The sequence below is a fragment of the Euprymna scolopes genome, chromosome 6 (assembly GCF_053919585.1).
Source record: "Euprymna scolopes isolate OS-2025 chromosome 6, ASM5391958v1, whole genome shotgun sequence".
Classification (NCBI taxonomy): domain Eukaryota; kingdom Metazoa; phylum Mollusca; class Cephalopoda; order Sepiida; family Sepiolidae; genus Euprymna; species Euprymna scolopes.
The window spans coordinates 105,116,752-105,133,435 of record NC_136487.1 but is presented as its reverse complement, the minus strand read 5'-3'; the positions used below and the strand labels follow the sequence as shown (position 1 = coordinate 105,133,435).

Below are 16,684 nucleotides of genomic sequence, written 5' to 3'. Positions count from 1 at the left end.
ATTAATGTAAATCAGGAAGAGAGTTGGGCCCAGGATGGAACCCTGAATACTGTGAGCTTCTGGATGGAACCCTGAATACTGTGAGCTTCTGATTTCTGCCCATCAACCACTACTCTTATGAACCTATCAGAGAGAAATGATTTGATAACTGAGAAGACATTTCTAGCTATACCGTAGCTGGAGATCTTGTGAAGTAAACCGTTATGCCATACCCTATCAAAGGCTTTTGATATGTCAGGAGCAATTGCCCTAGAAAGGTTGCCTCCGTCAAGAGATTCACTAATCCTATGAGATATAACTGTAACCACATCTGCTGTAGATCAAGAAAAACGGAAACCATATTGCGTGTCACTAAGAAGGTTATTTTTGCTGAGATGGTTGATTACTTCTGTATTTAACACAGATTCCAGCAACTTACTCATGACGCACAGGAGACTTATTAGCCTGTACTGAGAGGGAGATGACCGATCACCTGAATTCTTAAATACAGGGCAAACTGATGAGATTTTCCAGGGTGATGGGAAGCAATTCTCCTTAAGACAACATTTAAACAGTTTTGTATGTATGGGTGCTAGTTCTGGTTGAAGTTTTTTGAGTACTATAATTGGAATACCGTCAGGGCCGGCTGCTTTACTGGAATCAAGGTTTTTGATTAGCTTGGCAACATCACATACTGATATTTTTATATCACATAGCGTGTTTTCTGATACAGGAGGAAATATTGGGGGTTGTCAGCCATTGTCGCAAAGGGTAGAATTAGCTGCAAAGTTCTTGGCAAAGAGTTTGGCTTTGTATGATGCTGACGAAATTACCTCAGGTCCATTGATGATAGTTGGAATAGAGCACACGTTTCTGTTTAGGATTCTGTTTGCTATTTGCCAAAACTAGTGAGAACCAAGCCACTGCTCAGCTACTTTGGACTTGATGGACTGAGCATACAACTCTTTGCATACTTTATTACTTTCTTACAATGGTTGCTGGCAGTTCTGAAAGCAGCTTTAGTCTCAGTACATTTATTACGTTTGAAACAATGGAAAAAGTGATTTCTGTGTGCAATGGCAGCAGCACATTCTGGAGAGAACCATGGCTGGCTGTTAGGTTTTTGCTGGAACTTTTTCGAGGGTATGAAACGGTCAATACCTACAATTAACCATTCTATCAAGACTGATACTATAGAGGACACATCCTTTTTAAACATGGGACGCAGAGGTAGATCTGATATAAATGTACGGAAGCTATCTCAGTCTGGCATAGAGTATCGATATACTGTACGATGGAGAGGTACGTCTGAAGACTTTTTACATTTCATTTTTATCTTAACTGATACAACAGAGTGGTCGAAGATCCAAGTGGAGACAGAACGGAAACTCCCTCACACACACACACACACACACACACACACACACACACACACACACACACAACAAATTATAAGTTTCAAATTATATTCCTTGTTGAATAATAAATTGCAAATTCTAATTTACAGAGTTTAGATTTTAAAAAATTTTTTAATTAACTCCCAAAATGATTGTTAGATTTTATCAATGACTTTTTTTCGCAGCAGTAACAGGATAAAATATTAATTATGGAAATATGTGCAGATATGAATTTGTTTTATTTATCATTTTGCGAATATTATTGTATCTGACTTTTGCAAATAAATATTACTTTTTCACAAATATTAATGTGTTGCTATTTGGTTAGTGGGAGGTTTTGCTTGTGTAAGAAACAAATTATGAAATCACAATTTTATAAAAAATTAAATTACAAATTTAAGATCATAATATCACCGAAGAAATTGTTGCAAAATACAATTCAAATAAATATTTGCATTGAAGCGAGGTGCTCGCTGGGCAAAACAACAAAGAGCTCACTTAAAATTAATTTTTCAAAAACATTAATAAGAAAACAAATATTTAGAAAAATCAATTAAAAACAAATAATCAGACCTGGCTTGTTATAAGAGGTGTAAATTTATTTGCCCTGGTGTATCACACTCGTGTTTATTTTGAGTCCAAAAATAAAGAAGAAGAAATCCTTCCTGACTGGTCAAATGTTTTTGGCGTTAAGTTGGAAAGAAACGATAAATTAATTTTCTTTAGAAAAGCCGTTCGGGTAAGGAGCGGAGTGAATAGATAAGAAGAATGTTTTTCTTTTTTTTGTGTGGTTTCACCATTGGAACCGGCACAGGGTGTGTCACGCATGAGCGACAGAGCGTGGCAGTAACACGTCTTACTCCTCTGGTGTTCGCGAGCAAAAAGAGAGCGAGAGACTCCTCGAATTTAGCGCCATGGCTTTTTTTTGTCTTTTTTTGGAGCTCTCCGGAAACGGTGAATGTTCAATATCACTGTCAAAATTAGTTCCGGGGTAGACGCTACATACCCCAGTATGTCAACAGTATGTCGAACAAAAGAAAGTGGAAAAGTCACTGGGTATACACAGCAAATCAGTGAGGACGTTGCACTGATCTGCCCGATCTGGTAAAAGTTGTAATTACTGGTGAATCGAAGTTTCCGTTCTGAACTGCAGTGTTTTGTGTCCGTTTGCGTGCTAGCACATCGTCATCCAGAATAGCTTTCTTCAGGCGATCAACACTGACTGAATCTCGTCTTCCGTCAATGTCGATAACGAAGAACTTTGAGTAGCGTTTCAATACCTTAAAGGGACCGGAATACGGTGTCTGCAATCGAGCTGTGCCTCCATCGTTCCGAACAAACACATGAATCCACGATTGTATGTCTTTGGGGACGTGAGTGCGTGTGTTCTGTGTTCTCGGGGCAACATTAAAAGGTTTCGCCAAGTATTCCCTCACACGAGAGGTATAACTTGTTGGGTCAGGCATGCGTGTAGGAGTGGTCGGTGCGACCATCTGTCCAGGGAGAGTCAGATTTGTTCCGTAAATCATTTCGGCAGGTGTAAAGCCAATATCTGCTTGTATGGTGGATCTGATGCCTAATAGAATGAAGGGGAGGTACTCTATCCACCTGTTAGGGTCGGAATGTGCTCTAATAGCTGCTTTCAACTGACGGTGCAGATGCTCGATCATGCCGTTTGCCGCCGGGTGGTACGAGGTAGTCCTTATGTGTTTGCTTCCCAGTAGGCGAGACAACTCAAAAAAAAGATAGGAATCGAATTGTCTGCCCCTATCGGTTGTGATGGTGTGAGGCACACCATAACGCGATATCCAATGTGTAACCAGGGCTCCGGCAACAGTTTCTGCAGAAATATCTGCGATGGGGATGGCTTCAGGCCATCTAGAGAATCTGTCGATGCAAGTAATCAGTATGTACAGTTTCTCGAATGTGGGAGTGGACCCACTAAATCTATGTGAACGTGTTGAAATCGTGCCTCAGGGGTTGTGCAGGTAGCAAAGGGGATTTTAATATGCCTCTGTACTTTCGATTTCTGGCAAGGGATGCAACTCTTGGTCCATTCGCGAACGTCTCGGTTAATGGCTGTCCAGATGAAACGAGAAGTCACCAGCTTCTGCGTGGAACGAATGCCAGGATGTGACAAGTTGTGTAATTGAAGATAGCTCGCCTATGCTTAAGGGGTACATAGGGGCGTTCATGACCATTCGAAACATCGCACCATATCGTCTCGTTGGAACAAGGTACTGGGACTTGCTTGAAAGTTAGATTTTCGGAGTAACGTAAGCGATTTAGTTCTTCGTTATCCCGTTGGTCGATGGTGATCTGGTGGAGGTCGATCTCGTCAATCGCTTGAATAGCATCGATGTGCATTCTCGACAATGCATCTACAACTACGTTCTCCTTCCCTCTGATATACTTGATATCCGCAGTAAATTGTGATATGAAATCCAAATGGCGAGCTTCCCTGGGTGAGTGTTTTCCGGGCTTGGCAAGCAAAGCATGCGATAACGGCTTGTGATCCGTAAAAAGCGTGAAAGTGGATCCTTCCAACATGTAACGAAAGTGTTTAACTGTGCAGTATGCGGCCAAAAGTTCCCTGCTGAAAGTGCTGTATTTGGTTTCAGCGTGCTGAAGACGCCTTGAGAAAAAAGCTAGTGGTTGCCAAGTATTATCCACTAATTGTTGCAGTACACCTCCAATGCCAACGTCGGATGCATCGATGGATAAAGCTAGGGGTGCATCTGGACGGGGAAAAACCAACATTGTCACTTCTGTTAATGCCTGCTTGACCTTATCGAAGGAACGTAATTCTGTTTCGCTTAATGTAATCGTCTCATTTTTTTTGTTTTTATTTCTGAGTACGTCGGTTAATGACTGCGCGATTTCAGCACAATGGGGCACGAAACGTCAATAGAAATTAATTAAACAGAGGAACTCTCGAAGTTTACGAAGTGAAGTGGGAGCTTGGTAATCGACTATAGATTGGACTTTCTCTGGAAGGGGACGGATACCTTCTTTGTCGATTAAATGGCCGAGAAACGAAAGTGAAAAAAATCCAAACTAGCATTTTTGGGGGTTAATAATAACGCCATAATCTGTCAATCTGTGAAATAACTGCTGCAGATGCTGTAAGTGTTCACATTCTGATGCACTTGCTACGAGGAGATCGTCGATATATGCATAGACGAACGGTAGTCCTCGCAAAACTGCGTCGATAAAGCGTTGAAAAGATTGCCCTGCATTACGTAATCCAAAGGGCATGCGTAAGAATTCGAAAAGGCCGAAAGGAGTTGTGATCGCAGTCTTAGAAACATCCTCTGGGTGTACGGGAATCTGGTTGTACGCGCGAACAAGGTCGATTTTGGAGAACACTGTTTTTCCGTGAAGCGAATTAGAAAAGTCTTGCAGATGCGGAATAGGGTAATTGTCCGGAGTAGTGCGACTGTTAAGTGCGCGGTAATCCCCACAAGGGCGCCATTCGCCGGCTGATTTTTTGGCAACATGTGGAGTGGCGATGACCAGTTGCTATTAGAGGGTCGAATAATGCCTAAATCCAACATGTGCTGAAATTCTTGTTTAGCCGCCCTTAAACGATCGGGTTTAAGTCTGCGTGGGTGCGCGCTCACAGGCGGTCCCCTTGTTTGGATATGATGAGTGACATCGTGTTTAACTTTGTCACCGTTAAACGTAGGACGAGTTAATTCTGGGAAACCTTGCAGCAAATCTGTATACGGATCCGTGGTGTCTTTACGTATAACTGGGCTGATCTCGGTCGACCCACTGATTATGCCTTGCACGGAACGTCCAGTGTTATTATCAATGAGTTTGCCACGTTTGACATCTACAAGGATGCCGAAATGGTGCAGAAAATCTGCCCCTAAAATCGGAACGGGTAGCTTTGCGACGATGAAGACCCAACATAGTGCGCGCTGTAATCCAAGATTTAATGTTATCGATGTCTCTCCGTAAGTAGGAATGGAGGAGTGATTCACTGCGTGTAGAAATAAGTTTGATTGAGGACGATTCTCTTTCACGAACTTCTTAGGGATGATATTGACTTCTGCACCGGTATCAACGAGAAATCGTATACCAGTGGTTCTATCAGTCACGTACAGGGTGCGACGAATGTTGTTCTTGCCAGGAGTGTCTGCCGCTCCTACTGCCTGGCCTGGGCGTTTCCCGAGAGATGTTTCTTTGTATATGAACATGGCTGGTGGCATCGGTAAGCTCTTTCACCGAAACGCGCGTGGTACTTGCAGAGCCCACTGCTGTTCTGAGTGCTGCTAAATCGCCGGGGACGGACTCGCTCAGTGGGGTGCTTATGCATTTTTGGTTTGAGCTCGAGGCCATGTAACTGTTCACTCAGGTCGTGAATCATTTGAGCCTGTCGCTCTAGTTCTCGCGTATATCCGTGGAGGGGTTTGCGACGTTAGGCAGGGCATCGTTAGAGCTGTGCGTGTGAACTGGGGCTATGGAAACGGTCACGTCCATAATTTTGTCGGCTAGGTCCGCTAGCTCTTCAACGGTTGTGGAGTCATTCGAAGAGGCGAGTATCATTTGAATACTCGATGGCAGTCTATTGACGAAAAGTTGTTTAAGTATGTCCGGCGGTAGTGAGTTCTCACCCATCAACAGCTTCATACGTCTGAGTAACTGAGACGGTTTCCGATCTCCGAGTTCTTCTTCTACAAGAAGTTGACGAAGGCGTTTCTGCTGTGAATCGGTTGTCCTACGAATCAATTCCGATTTGAAATAATCGTAGCTGATCGATCCAGGGGGTGACATGATCAGGTCGCGAACCTCCGCCATTACTTCATGCGTTAATGCGGCCACCACGTGGTTGAATTTTGTCACATCGCTCAGGATCCTTTGCGTGTAGAACTGGGCCTCTACGTGTGCGAACCATAATGTTGGATCGTGCGTCCAAAAAGGAGGAATCCTCAAAATAGCCTGAGTAGCCGTCGTTGAAGGAAGCGCCTCACTGTCCATCGTGGAGAACGCGTTGAAGAGAACGATGACCGCAGAAAATCTCCGTGAGATCCTTTATGCCTAGAAAAACCGATGTGCCGCTAAGATTAACATGTACGTCATTCGGCATGCGCGTGGTCGCTGAGAAATTTCCCTTGTGTGATTACAGGTAATTCTTCCTTATTGATAATATCCACAATTCCTTGCGTGTTCTGCCAAAGTCTGACGAAAAAATGGGGTCACCAGTGAAGCGAGGTGCTTGCTGGGCAAAACAACAAAGAGCTCACTTAAAATTAATTTTTCAAAAACATTAATAATAAAACAAATATTTAGAAAAATCAATTAAAAACAAATAATCAGACTTGGCTTGTTATAAGAGGTGTAAATTTATTTGCCCTGGTATATCACACTCGTGTTTATTTTGAGTCCGAAAAAAAAGAAGAAGAAATCCTTCCTGACTGGTCAAATGTTTTTGGCGTTAAGTTGGAAAGAAACGATAAATTAATTTTCTTTAGAAAAGCCGTTCGGGTAAGGAGCGGAGTGAATAGATAAGAAGAATGTTTTTCTTTTTTTGTGTGGTTTCACCATTGGAACCGGCACAGGGTGTGTCACGCACGAGTGACAGAGCGTGGCAGTAACGCGTCTTACTCCTCTGGTGTTCGCGAGCAAAAAGAGAGCGAGAGACTCCTCGAATTTAGCGCCACGGTTTTTTTTTGTCTTTTTTTGGAGCTCTCCAGAAACGGTGAATGTTCAATGTCACTGTCAAAATTAGTTCCGGGGTAGACGCTACATGCATAATAAATATAATAACAAAAAATCAACGAATAAAACTCAAAAATACATTTTAACTAAAAACATTATTACCTAATTACATGTCATGTCGAAATTAGTAAAAATTCCAAAAATGATAAAAAAAAAAGAAGAAATTCTTAAAAGTCTTGGACGGCTCCCTGAAAAAGTTCAATCAAAATTTGGCGGCAATTTAGGAGAGATTTTCCATAGTTGTCTATAGGCCGACGATTGATTAAAAAAGAGGGCGAATCTGTTTTTCCAGAATTCTGCTTATATTAAATGTTTGTTGATTGGCCAAGGAGCTTCATCCTAGCCAATCAAAATAGGGCTTTCAGAAAGGAGAAGTGGTCGATATAATTAGTTTGAACAAAGGGAGGTAACTACTTTTTTTTTTATACTCTCCCAACAACAACAAATAATGCGACGATTGAAATCGTTGCATGCTATATAAAGGCAATCAGTTACAATATTTGTGATTGCTACGTAAAGTGTTTAAATTAAATTGTACAGAATATTCTGTTTAATAGAAATATTTAACAGGTAGAATATACCTTAATGTGTTAGGCATTATTATGGCCCATTTACAATGCAAATTTTCTTTTTTTTTTTTTTAATAATAAATGTAATGTATAAATTAAATTGTACAGAATATTCTGTTTAATAGAAATATTTAACAGGTAGAATATACCTTAATGTGTTGGGCATTATTATGGCCCATTTACAATGGAAAATTTTTTTTTTTTTTTTAATAATAAATGTATTCAGGATTAGATGTGGATTTCTTGATTCTTTTAGGCCTGTAATTGGCCATTTCTTCTGAAGGTTCCGATGGGTCCCTACATTCTTCTATAGGGTGGGATGCAAATTCATCAGATTCCTCATCTGCTGGGGTGTCAGGAAAGTGGTTATGAGTGAGTGATAACTCCAACGGATATAAATGTTTGAGGCTATGTGTTTCCACTGCACCATCACCTCTTTTTATTCGAGCAGAACGAACCTTGCCATCGTTGCCACTAAATAGCTCAATAACTCTGCCCAGCTTCCAGAAGGGCCTGGACTTGGCCGGATTCTTGACGAGTATTACGTCGTTGATATTTATTTTATTGTGAAATTCGATTTCGTGTAAATCCTTGCAACTCTCCCTCAGACTTAGCAAATATTCATCGTGCCACATCTCTTTGAATTTAGATATTATTTCCTCTCTGCTTTCCAAGGTACTCACAAGGAGAGACCTAGTTATTGGTTCTGTCTCAACCAAACTGGGTGTGTCAGATTGGAAGGAGAGCTCACAGTTTATATTTGGATGAGTGAAGCAGTTAGGTGTTAAGGGAAGCAGATCAATATCGGTAGAGCATCTGTAAGTCAGAGGTCGAGAGTTCACGACTCTTTTGATGTCTGATAGAAGGGTTAGAAGGTTAAAATAACTGATTTTAGATCGGCCAAGTGTTTTGAATAGGCATGACTTTATCACTCTGATCATTCTTTCCCAAGTACTTCCAACCCAAGGGGAGTATAAGGGCATTTTTATGTGTTTAATGCCAGCGCTTGAATATGAGTTACAGAACTCATTACTGTTTATGTGATGTTTAATTACATCACCACCTAAGGCTGCATTAAAGGAACGTGCATTGTCACTGTATATGTGACTGGGAACTCCATAGGTATTTGAAAACCGAATCAAGGCTTGAATGAAGGCTTGTGTGCTCATATCAGGTACAAGTTCAATGTGAACAGCCCTCACGTTCATACATGTGAAAATTAATAAATACATTTTATGAGACTTTCCATCTCTTTGTACCCAGATGTGACCTGTGTAGTCTATGCCTGTGTGTTGGAAAGGATTGATTAATCTAACACGGTGTTTTGGCAAATTTGTCAATTTGGGGTATTTGAAGGCTAGGCTGTTGAATTTCCTATAGGTATTGCAGTTAGAAATCACAGTCTTCACAGACTGTCTTGCCTGTGGGACCCAGTATCCGGATAACCGTAATTTGGTCACTGTCGTACCAATACCCAAATGCCTGCATCGATTATGGCTATCCATAATCAGTAATTTTGTAAGAGAGTGATGTTTTGCAAACAATATTGGATAGATTAAATTGTAGTCATATCTTGTCGAATTGGCAATTCTACCATCCACTCTCAAAATCCCATCAGAATCGATGAAAACGTTAAGATTCTTCACCAGCACTGGGATTTCCCTGTCAAGAGGATTCTTCAAATAAGCAATTTCCTTTTCAAACGATTGCAATTGCATCATCTTTATCAGGTAATTCGTGACTGTCTGTTTTGGATCTGAATGTTCCTTCACTTTTCTGCATCGATGCACAAACTTGAATACGAAAGCAGTTGATCGACACAACTTGTTGAAGTCCGAGAACCTGTCAAATGGAATCAGTGGTTCCCTAACAGCTTCACTCAATGTATTATGGAAAACACTTTCCACATGACACTTATTTTCCGGGCTCAGACAGCTCAAAGTACTCGTAGGCCACTTCTCAAGTTGCTCAACAAGCCACACAGGTCCGCATGTCCAGTAGTCCAATCCCTGTTTAAACTTTTCCAAAGTGATACCACGAGAAAGAAGGTCAGCCGGGTTGTCGGCAGAAGGAACATATTTGTAATGAATGCCCAACCCAAATTCCTCACTCAACTTCTCCTTCATTTCTCGAATATCTTTAATTCTGTTTCTGGTATACAGACTCTTTGCCTTTATATTCTCGGTGAGCAACCATGACAAAACAACTTGCGCATCCACAGAAACAAAAACGTCCTCTATGTTGACACCAGAGAAGGATCTCAGTATCATAGTTAAAGCCTTGAATGCAATATATACTGCAAGCAACTCCATCATAGGTAATGTCTTTGTCCTCATCGGGGCCACTTTAACCTTGGAAAATATTATGTGAGACTTCCCATTTTGCACGCCATATATGACAAATCCATATGCCTGTGGTGACGCATCACAGAACAAATATAATTTTAGTTGGCTACCAGTGTCTATAGCATGTCTTGTAAAAAATAGATCACCTAGACCAGAAAGGTCCTCGGCCAAATTCGACCAGGTAGTCATTATGTCAGTAGGAACCTTTTCATCCCAACCCAACTTGAGCAACCACAATCTTCGGAGAAGTATTTTTGCCCTAATTGTAACCGGGGCACATAGTGACAGTGGGTCAAATATTTTTGCTGTCTGGGCCAAAATATCCCTTTTTGAGAGTATGTTCCTCTGAACCATAGTGTTAACAATGCTAATAGTATCCAATTCAGGGTGATATTTATATCCCAAGACCTTTTCGTACTTGCAACCATGCTGCACGATTCTGTCATCCTCCGTTATAATGTCTCGAAGAGGCTCATAGTTGGAGTTACACGATCTCAACTGGAAATTTCCCGTCTGCAGACGAGGCACGGCACTCTTATAGAGACTGATTATTTCCTCAGAAGAATTGCTGGTCATACATAAATTGTCGACATAAAATCGATTTTTCAGCATCTCAGTACATGCATCATTCGGAAAACGGCTGACATGGTGTTTGAGAACGTAATTTAAAATGAATGGACTGGCATTGAAGTCAAATATCAATGTACAATATCGGAAGCAAAGCAAATTGTCTCCATCTTTTACGAAAAAACAAAATCTGTTTTTGTCCTCAACCGACCGGAGTTTGATCATAAGAAATGCCTTTCTTATGTCTCCCAATAATACATATTTGTTAGTAAGAAATAAGAGCAACAGTTCAAGCATGTTATTCATCATGTTCACACCCGGATAAGATGCTTCATTGAGGGAGTAACCACCCCCGGTCTTCAACGAACAGTTAAAAACAGGCCTGATTTTAGTGGTTACCTGTTGATCCGACTTAAAGACCGGTCGATGGGGTATCCAAATGTATTTGCAGAAATCTTGTGGGGCGACTTCAATTCTCTCGATAATCCCTTCGCTCTCTTGCTGAAGAAAAATATCAGTATAGGTCTTATCCAAGTCCCTTTTCTCCAATGAAAGCATTGTTCTGTCAAGCACTTTAAGAGCGACTTGATAGTTAGAGGGAATGGAATCGATTTTATCTTTATGCCAAGGTAGATCCACGAAATAAGAATTGTCCCTGAATTCGATAGACTTCCTGAAGTTTTCAATCCTATTTCTGTCATAATCACCAATTAGTTCTTCGTCATGGGAAGCAGCAGCTGAGTCCACAGCAAACATTTTTTCCAAATTCTGTTCCACATTGGAATTCTCAAATACATCTGGAAACGGATCCGGGTAGGAAGACTTGGGTTCCAATATGGAATTCAACTGTCGTTCAGGGCAATGGGCATATTTGGATATTGTTGTATGATAATTGACAATTATTTTGGAAATTCCACATCTCACAGGACTGACTTGATGAGGATACAAAAAGTGTTGTACATTACCAAATGGGGCAATCCCTTGAGGCAAATCCCAGGCCTGTCCATTCATACATTTAATGATTCTGGAACCCTCCATGAACTGAAATATGTCAACTCCCAGGATACCCTGAATTGTTATGGAATCACCCTGTTTTTCATTTGAAAATGCCAATCTGTGTTTCAACTCATTCAGGTTGGACTTCACTTGGCCAAAGCTGGCGAACTCAAACTGCATACTGAATCCATCATCGATTAAAACAAGAATAGGGAGTTGTTTCCCCTTTCCCACGGTAACGTTCAAGACAACCTGTTCAAATCGCTTCATAGTCACACCCGCATAGGTCTTCATTTGATAATCGGTTGGATCAGAATTTCCATCAGGATACTTCAGCTCCTTTAATATTTTCTTAGAAAAATATGAACGCTGACTCCCTGTGTCCAATAGGCAGTTAATAGTAGCTTTCTCAGATCCATAATTTAAAGAAATAGCTACAACAGGCAATATGATTTCGTTTTCATAAACGTGAGAGAATAGAGAAACCACTCTCTTAGTGTTGCACAGGGGTGCAATATGCGCCTTTGAAAGGCATAAGCTGCACGTGAGGGGTGATTTGCTCTGGAGTCCAGGACAATTCTCACTTTTATGTTTTAAGCTGGAACATCCTGTACACAGTTTCAGTTGCTTGCACCTCTCAACTCTGGCTTCATAAGATGCAAACTTGGTGCATTTTAGCATAGTGTGGCCACGTGATATGCAAAGTTTGCAATATGCCCCAGAAGAGCTTGTAGTGAAATTCTGTAGAGCAGCATCACCATTCTTTTTTTCATAGGTCTTGACCTGCCTTTTATCATTCTTCGAGGGGTTTTCCGTAACCCGAAAAAGTTTTTTATTTCGAGACAGAGCACGAACTGCCTCATTGTAATTTTCAAAAATTTGTGTAACTCGTGCCCACTCTGTGGTTAATTTCCCTTCTCAAGGCAACTGGCAACTTTTCGTATATAATATGGCTGACCAGCAAAAGTCCGGGGGAGTTCTCCTCAAAAAAATCTATCAGATATGAAGTCCTCAATTCGGATAAATCCGCTCTCACCTCAGCAAGCTATCGCTTCACAGCCACAAATTCAGGGTCATATTGAGGAGAAGTAGAAATGATCTGCTTGAAGATCTCACTTATTATAAAGGGGACATCCAGGAATTCCTTGGTCAGCAAATCCACCGCTACATCATAATTACCATCCTCCAAGGTCAGATGGGAAACCAATTGCAAGGCATAGTCACTCAAATACCCTTTCAATAAGGCTAATTTTGCCCTGCCGGAATCAATAGACTCAGTACAGTTTTTGAATTGAGCAATAAAATTTTTATATTCAAATTTGGAAGGATTGATTCCACTAAAGGTGGCACACTGCAACTTGGGGACAGAAAGCAAAGGTACAGAGGTAGGTTCATTTTTCCGTGATGTGGTGGGGTTTTCAATAGAATTTTCAATGTCGGCAAGGCGATCATTAATATTAGCTCGAAAGCCAATTTCCCTCCTTTGCTCCTCAACAAATCCACACTCCCTTAAATCAAGTTCTGCTTTTATACACAGCCCTTTAATTTTATCATTTAAGGAGCGGACCTCAATCTGCAACTCCTTAATTATAGCTTCTTCCTCCTGGAAGGTTTTTTTTCTCAAACCTTCGCGTTCTTCCAACATGTCCGTGTTAAGGGAAATATCTTCCTTTAACACGTTTCTGGAGTCCATGAGCGCCCTAACACCCTTCAAGGTCCGGAAATCATCCATTTTACAGTTGTTTTGTTTTGGGAAAGGATGATGGTTTTAAGTTGTTTTTTTTTTTTTTTAAACAAGTTAAATTTTGTGGGAGTATTGTTGATAATGTCTGTGTATAGGCCGAGAAGAGTTATGGCCCTTGGACGGAACTTAGCATAAATGGAGTTATGGCACTTGGACGGAAGTTTGCATAAGTGGAGTTATCGCCCTTATATAAGGAGGCCATGTTTATTTACATTCGTATGTACGACGCCACGCTCTTGAACGAATGATGCCCGCTTTACGCGAACTTCAGTCGGTAGAAAGTTTCAAACTTTTAATAATACAACAGGATATATTATATTATTCGTTCGTTTTTTTTGGAAACGAAATAAATTTTTTTTTTCTTTTAAAATGTTCATTGAATTTTAAACCTTTAACAAAGGCAGAAATACTATTTGTTCGTTTTTTTTTTTTTGGAAGCGAAATAAATTTTTTTTTTTTCTTTAAAATGTTCATTGAATTTTAAACCTTTAACAAAGGCAGAAATACTATTTGTTCGTTTTTTTTTTTGGAAACGAAATAAATTTTTTTTTTTTCCTTTAAAATGTTCATTGAATTTTAAACCTTTAACAAAGGCAGAAATACTATTTATTCGTTTTTTTTTTTGGAAACGAAATAAATTTTTTTTTTTTTTTAAATGTTCATTGAATTTTAAACCTTTAACAAAGGCAGAATTACTATTTATTCGTTTTTTTTTTTTGGAAACGAAATAAATTTTTTTTTTTTTTTTTTTAAGAGGGACTTCTCAAATTGGTATTCCTTTTTCCATTTTCCTTGCAAATATCCTCAGGAGTTCAAATCTTCTCTTCCCTTTTATTTTTTTTTTCTTCACAACAAGCTGCTAAACGTTATTTAGTTTTGCAAAATATGGCGATTGCCGGGAGCTGGTGTCTTGTTGAAGTAGGAAGTGGGAAATACAGAAATAAAGATTGCTGAACTCACACAAGAATTGGAGAAAATTATGTATATTAAATTGAAAATATTACAAAGAAAAGGTTCTTGCAAAACTAATTGTGTTTTCGGCTTTAGAAGTCCAATAAAAAGTTCTTTATCGTCCAAAAGTCTTGGACGGCTCCCTGAAAAAGTTCAATCAAAATTCGGCGGCAAATTTAGGAGAGATTTTCCATAGTTGTCTATAGGCCGACGATTGATTAAAAAAGAGGGCGAATCTGTTTTTCCAGAATTCTGCTTATATTAAATGTTTGTTGATTGGCCAAGAAGCTTCATCCTAGCCAATCAAAATAGGGCTTTCAGAAAGGAGAAGTGGTCGATATAATTAGTTTGAACAAAGGGAGGTAACTACTTTTTTTTTTCTTTTTTTGTGTGTGGTTTTACCATTGGAACCGGCACAGGGTGTGTCACGCACGAGCGACAGAGAGTGGCAGTAACGCGTCACCAGTTTCCAACTTCTTCAAAACGAAATCTCCAGATTTTAGAGGAAAAAAACGCTAGCCGCTAGATCCAAAATTTACCCGCTAGATTTCAAACGAACTCTCCAGATCTAGCGGGGAAACCCGCTAAATTGGCAACCCTGGTCAGCCGGCCTCCGCTGTGTGGAGGGGAGAGTGGTGTCGGCATTTAGTCGCCTCTGCTGACTCGGTTGGTGTCAGTGAGAGGAGAGGCGGTGGCGCTCGTACTTGACAGTCATACCCTGGCGGCCGCCACCCCCTTCGTGCACATTGAAAGAGGAGGAGTATGGGGAATTATTGTTTTTTCTCCTCTTCCTTTTAATTTTTTTTCTTCTCTCTCTTTCCCCTGGGTGTATATGCCGTGTGATCGGAACTTAATAATAAGCGTTGGGAAACTTAAGTAATGTATTATTTTTAAGCGGAAAACGAGAATATTAATTTAATCAGTCATGAAGAATTTAAAACTTATGAGAGTTGTGTTTTTATGTATTCAAACGAGAATAATTGGAGATATAAATTTTTGAGAGTTGAATTAATTTTAAAAAAAAAATTGTTTCGTTATCTCAGTCTGGAAGGATTTCGTTTATTAAACTAGACAGAGTTCAGTCGAAGATAATTAAAGGCGTTAGTTTCCGATATTAAATGGACCTTTGGGAAGAATTAAAATTCTGCCTCAGTCAAAAGGATTTCTTATTTGCGAAATATGAGTGAAGAGGCCGCACTTTTTTACTTGGAATTAATTATAATTATTAATATTAATTAATTATAATTATTAATATCAATGAGTGAAGTGATAACTAAATTAATTATAATTATTAATATCAATGAGTGAAGTGATAACTAAATTATAACTAGCAGGGGTGCCCGGCGTTGCTCGGGTGTTTGGAGGTGTATGCTGTGCAAAAAAAGCAAAAAAACAAAAAAAATGGTTAATTTTTTAAAACTTTGACCCATATTATGACCCCTTAAACTTTATTGTTTCGGGCTCAAATCACTTTATTAAGTTAGATCCAGGTTCAAGGAACCTATATCTAAAATTTCAAGTGTCTAGACCCAAAATTGTCGGAGGAGTTTGGTAGAGTTCTTAAAGGTCAAATCGTTGAAATTTGACCCGTTAACAGCCAAATTTCTGGCTGACACCCGTCACATCGATTTTCCCAAATCTCAGTACCCGGTATTTCAAATTTCGAGTCTATAGACTAAAAATTGACAGAGTTATTGCGTAGGGAAATGTACACAGACAGACAGACACACAGACAGACAGACAGACACGTTCACTTTTATAGATATATAGATAGATAGATAGATTGAATAAAAACACGAAAAATATATCCAGTTTGGCAGAAAAGTAACTTATCTTGCCTTTGATAACATTTATTTGTTATATATTTGTCCCCCCCCTCCCAAAACAAATTGGATTGGTCGGTGTTCTGTAGTAGCGTATCTGGATATTTACCAAAAAAAAAAAATATTTAGGTTTGGCTATAAATTCCTAAACTCATTTCATCCTAAATAATTTAGGTGACTGAAATAGAAATCTAATTGAATCTTTAATTTCCTGAATAGTATCCGATAATTCATTTTTCTTCGAGTTATATCGAATACATTAATACGGACTTTAGGGGCTTTTTTCGTAATGTTACTGTAAAAATTATTTTGGTAAATGTTTCGTTTAGGTCCATCTTCACAATTTTCTTTAAAATGACGACATATATAGGTTTTCGACTATGCTGAATACGAAAATCGCATTGAAATGTTGCAGAGATAAGTAGTTATCAAGATAGAAAAAAATGCATTATGCACGGTAATTTTGGCGGCCATTTTTTTTACGCGCATGCGCGCGCGCCCTAAGCAATCAGAATTTTACACGAAGGAAAAAAAACAATTGTGGAGGTGGACCTAAACGAAACATTTACCTTATTTTTTATTGTTA

At 39.6% G+C, this 16,684-nt stretch overlaps 3 protein-coding genes across 3 annotated transcripts; all 3 read right to left on the bottom strand.

Moving 5' to 3' along the window:
- Positions 1–2,446: 2,446 nt before the first annotated feature.
- On the bottom strand, positions 2,447–3,046 carry LOC145278227 (uncharacterized). Its single transcript, XM_080130517.1, has one exon. The coding sequence runs from the start codon at positions 3,044–3,046 to the stop codon at positions 2,447–2,449; it is 600 nt and encodes a 199-aa protein (XP_079986643.1).
- A 2,719-nt stretch (positions 3,047–5,765) lies between these two features.
- Positions 5,766–6,362, bottom strand: LOC145278226 (uncharacterized). The gene has a single exon (XM_080130516.1). It carries the CDS (start codon positions 6,360–6,362, stop codon positions 5,766–5,768), a length of 597 nt encoding a protein of 198 aa, XP_079986642.1.
- Positions 6,363–7,878: 1,516 nt separating this feature from the next.
- LOC145278225 (uncharacterized) lies at positions 7,879–12,261 on the bottom strand. Its single transcript, XM_080130515.1, has one exon. The coding sequence runs from the start codon at positions 12,259–12,261 to the stop codon at positions 7,879–7,881; it is 4,383 nt and encodes a 1,460-aa protein (XP_079986641.1).
- Between the last annotated feature and the right edge of the window lie 4,423 nt (positions 12,262–16,684).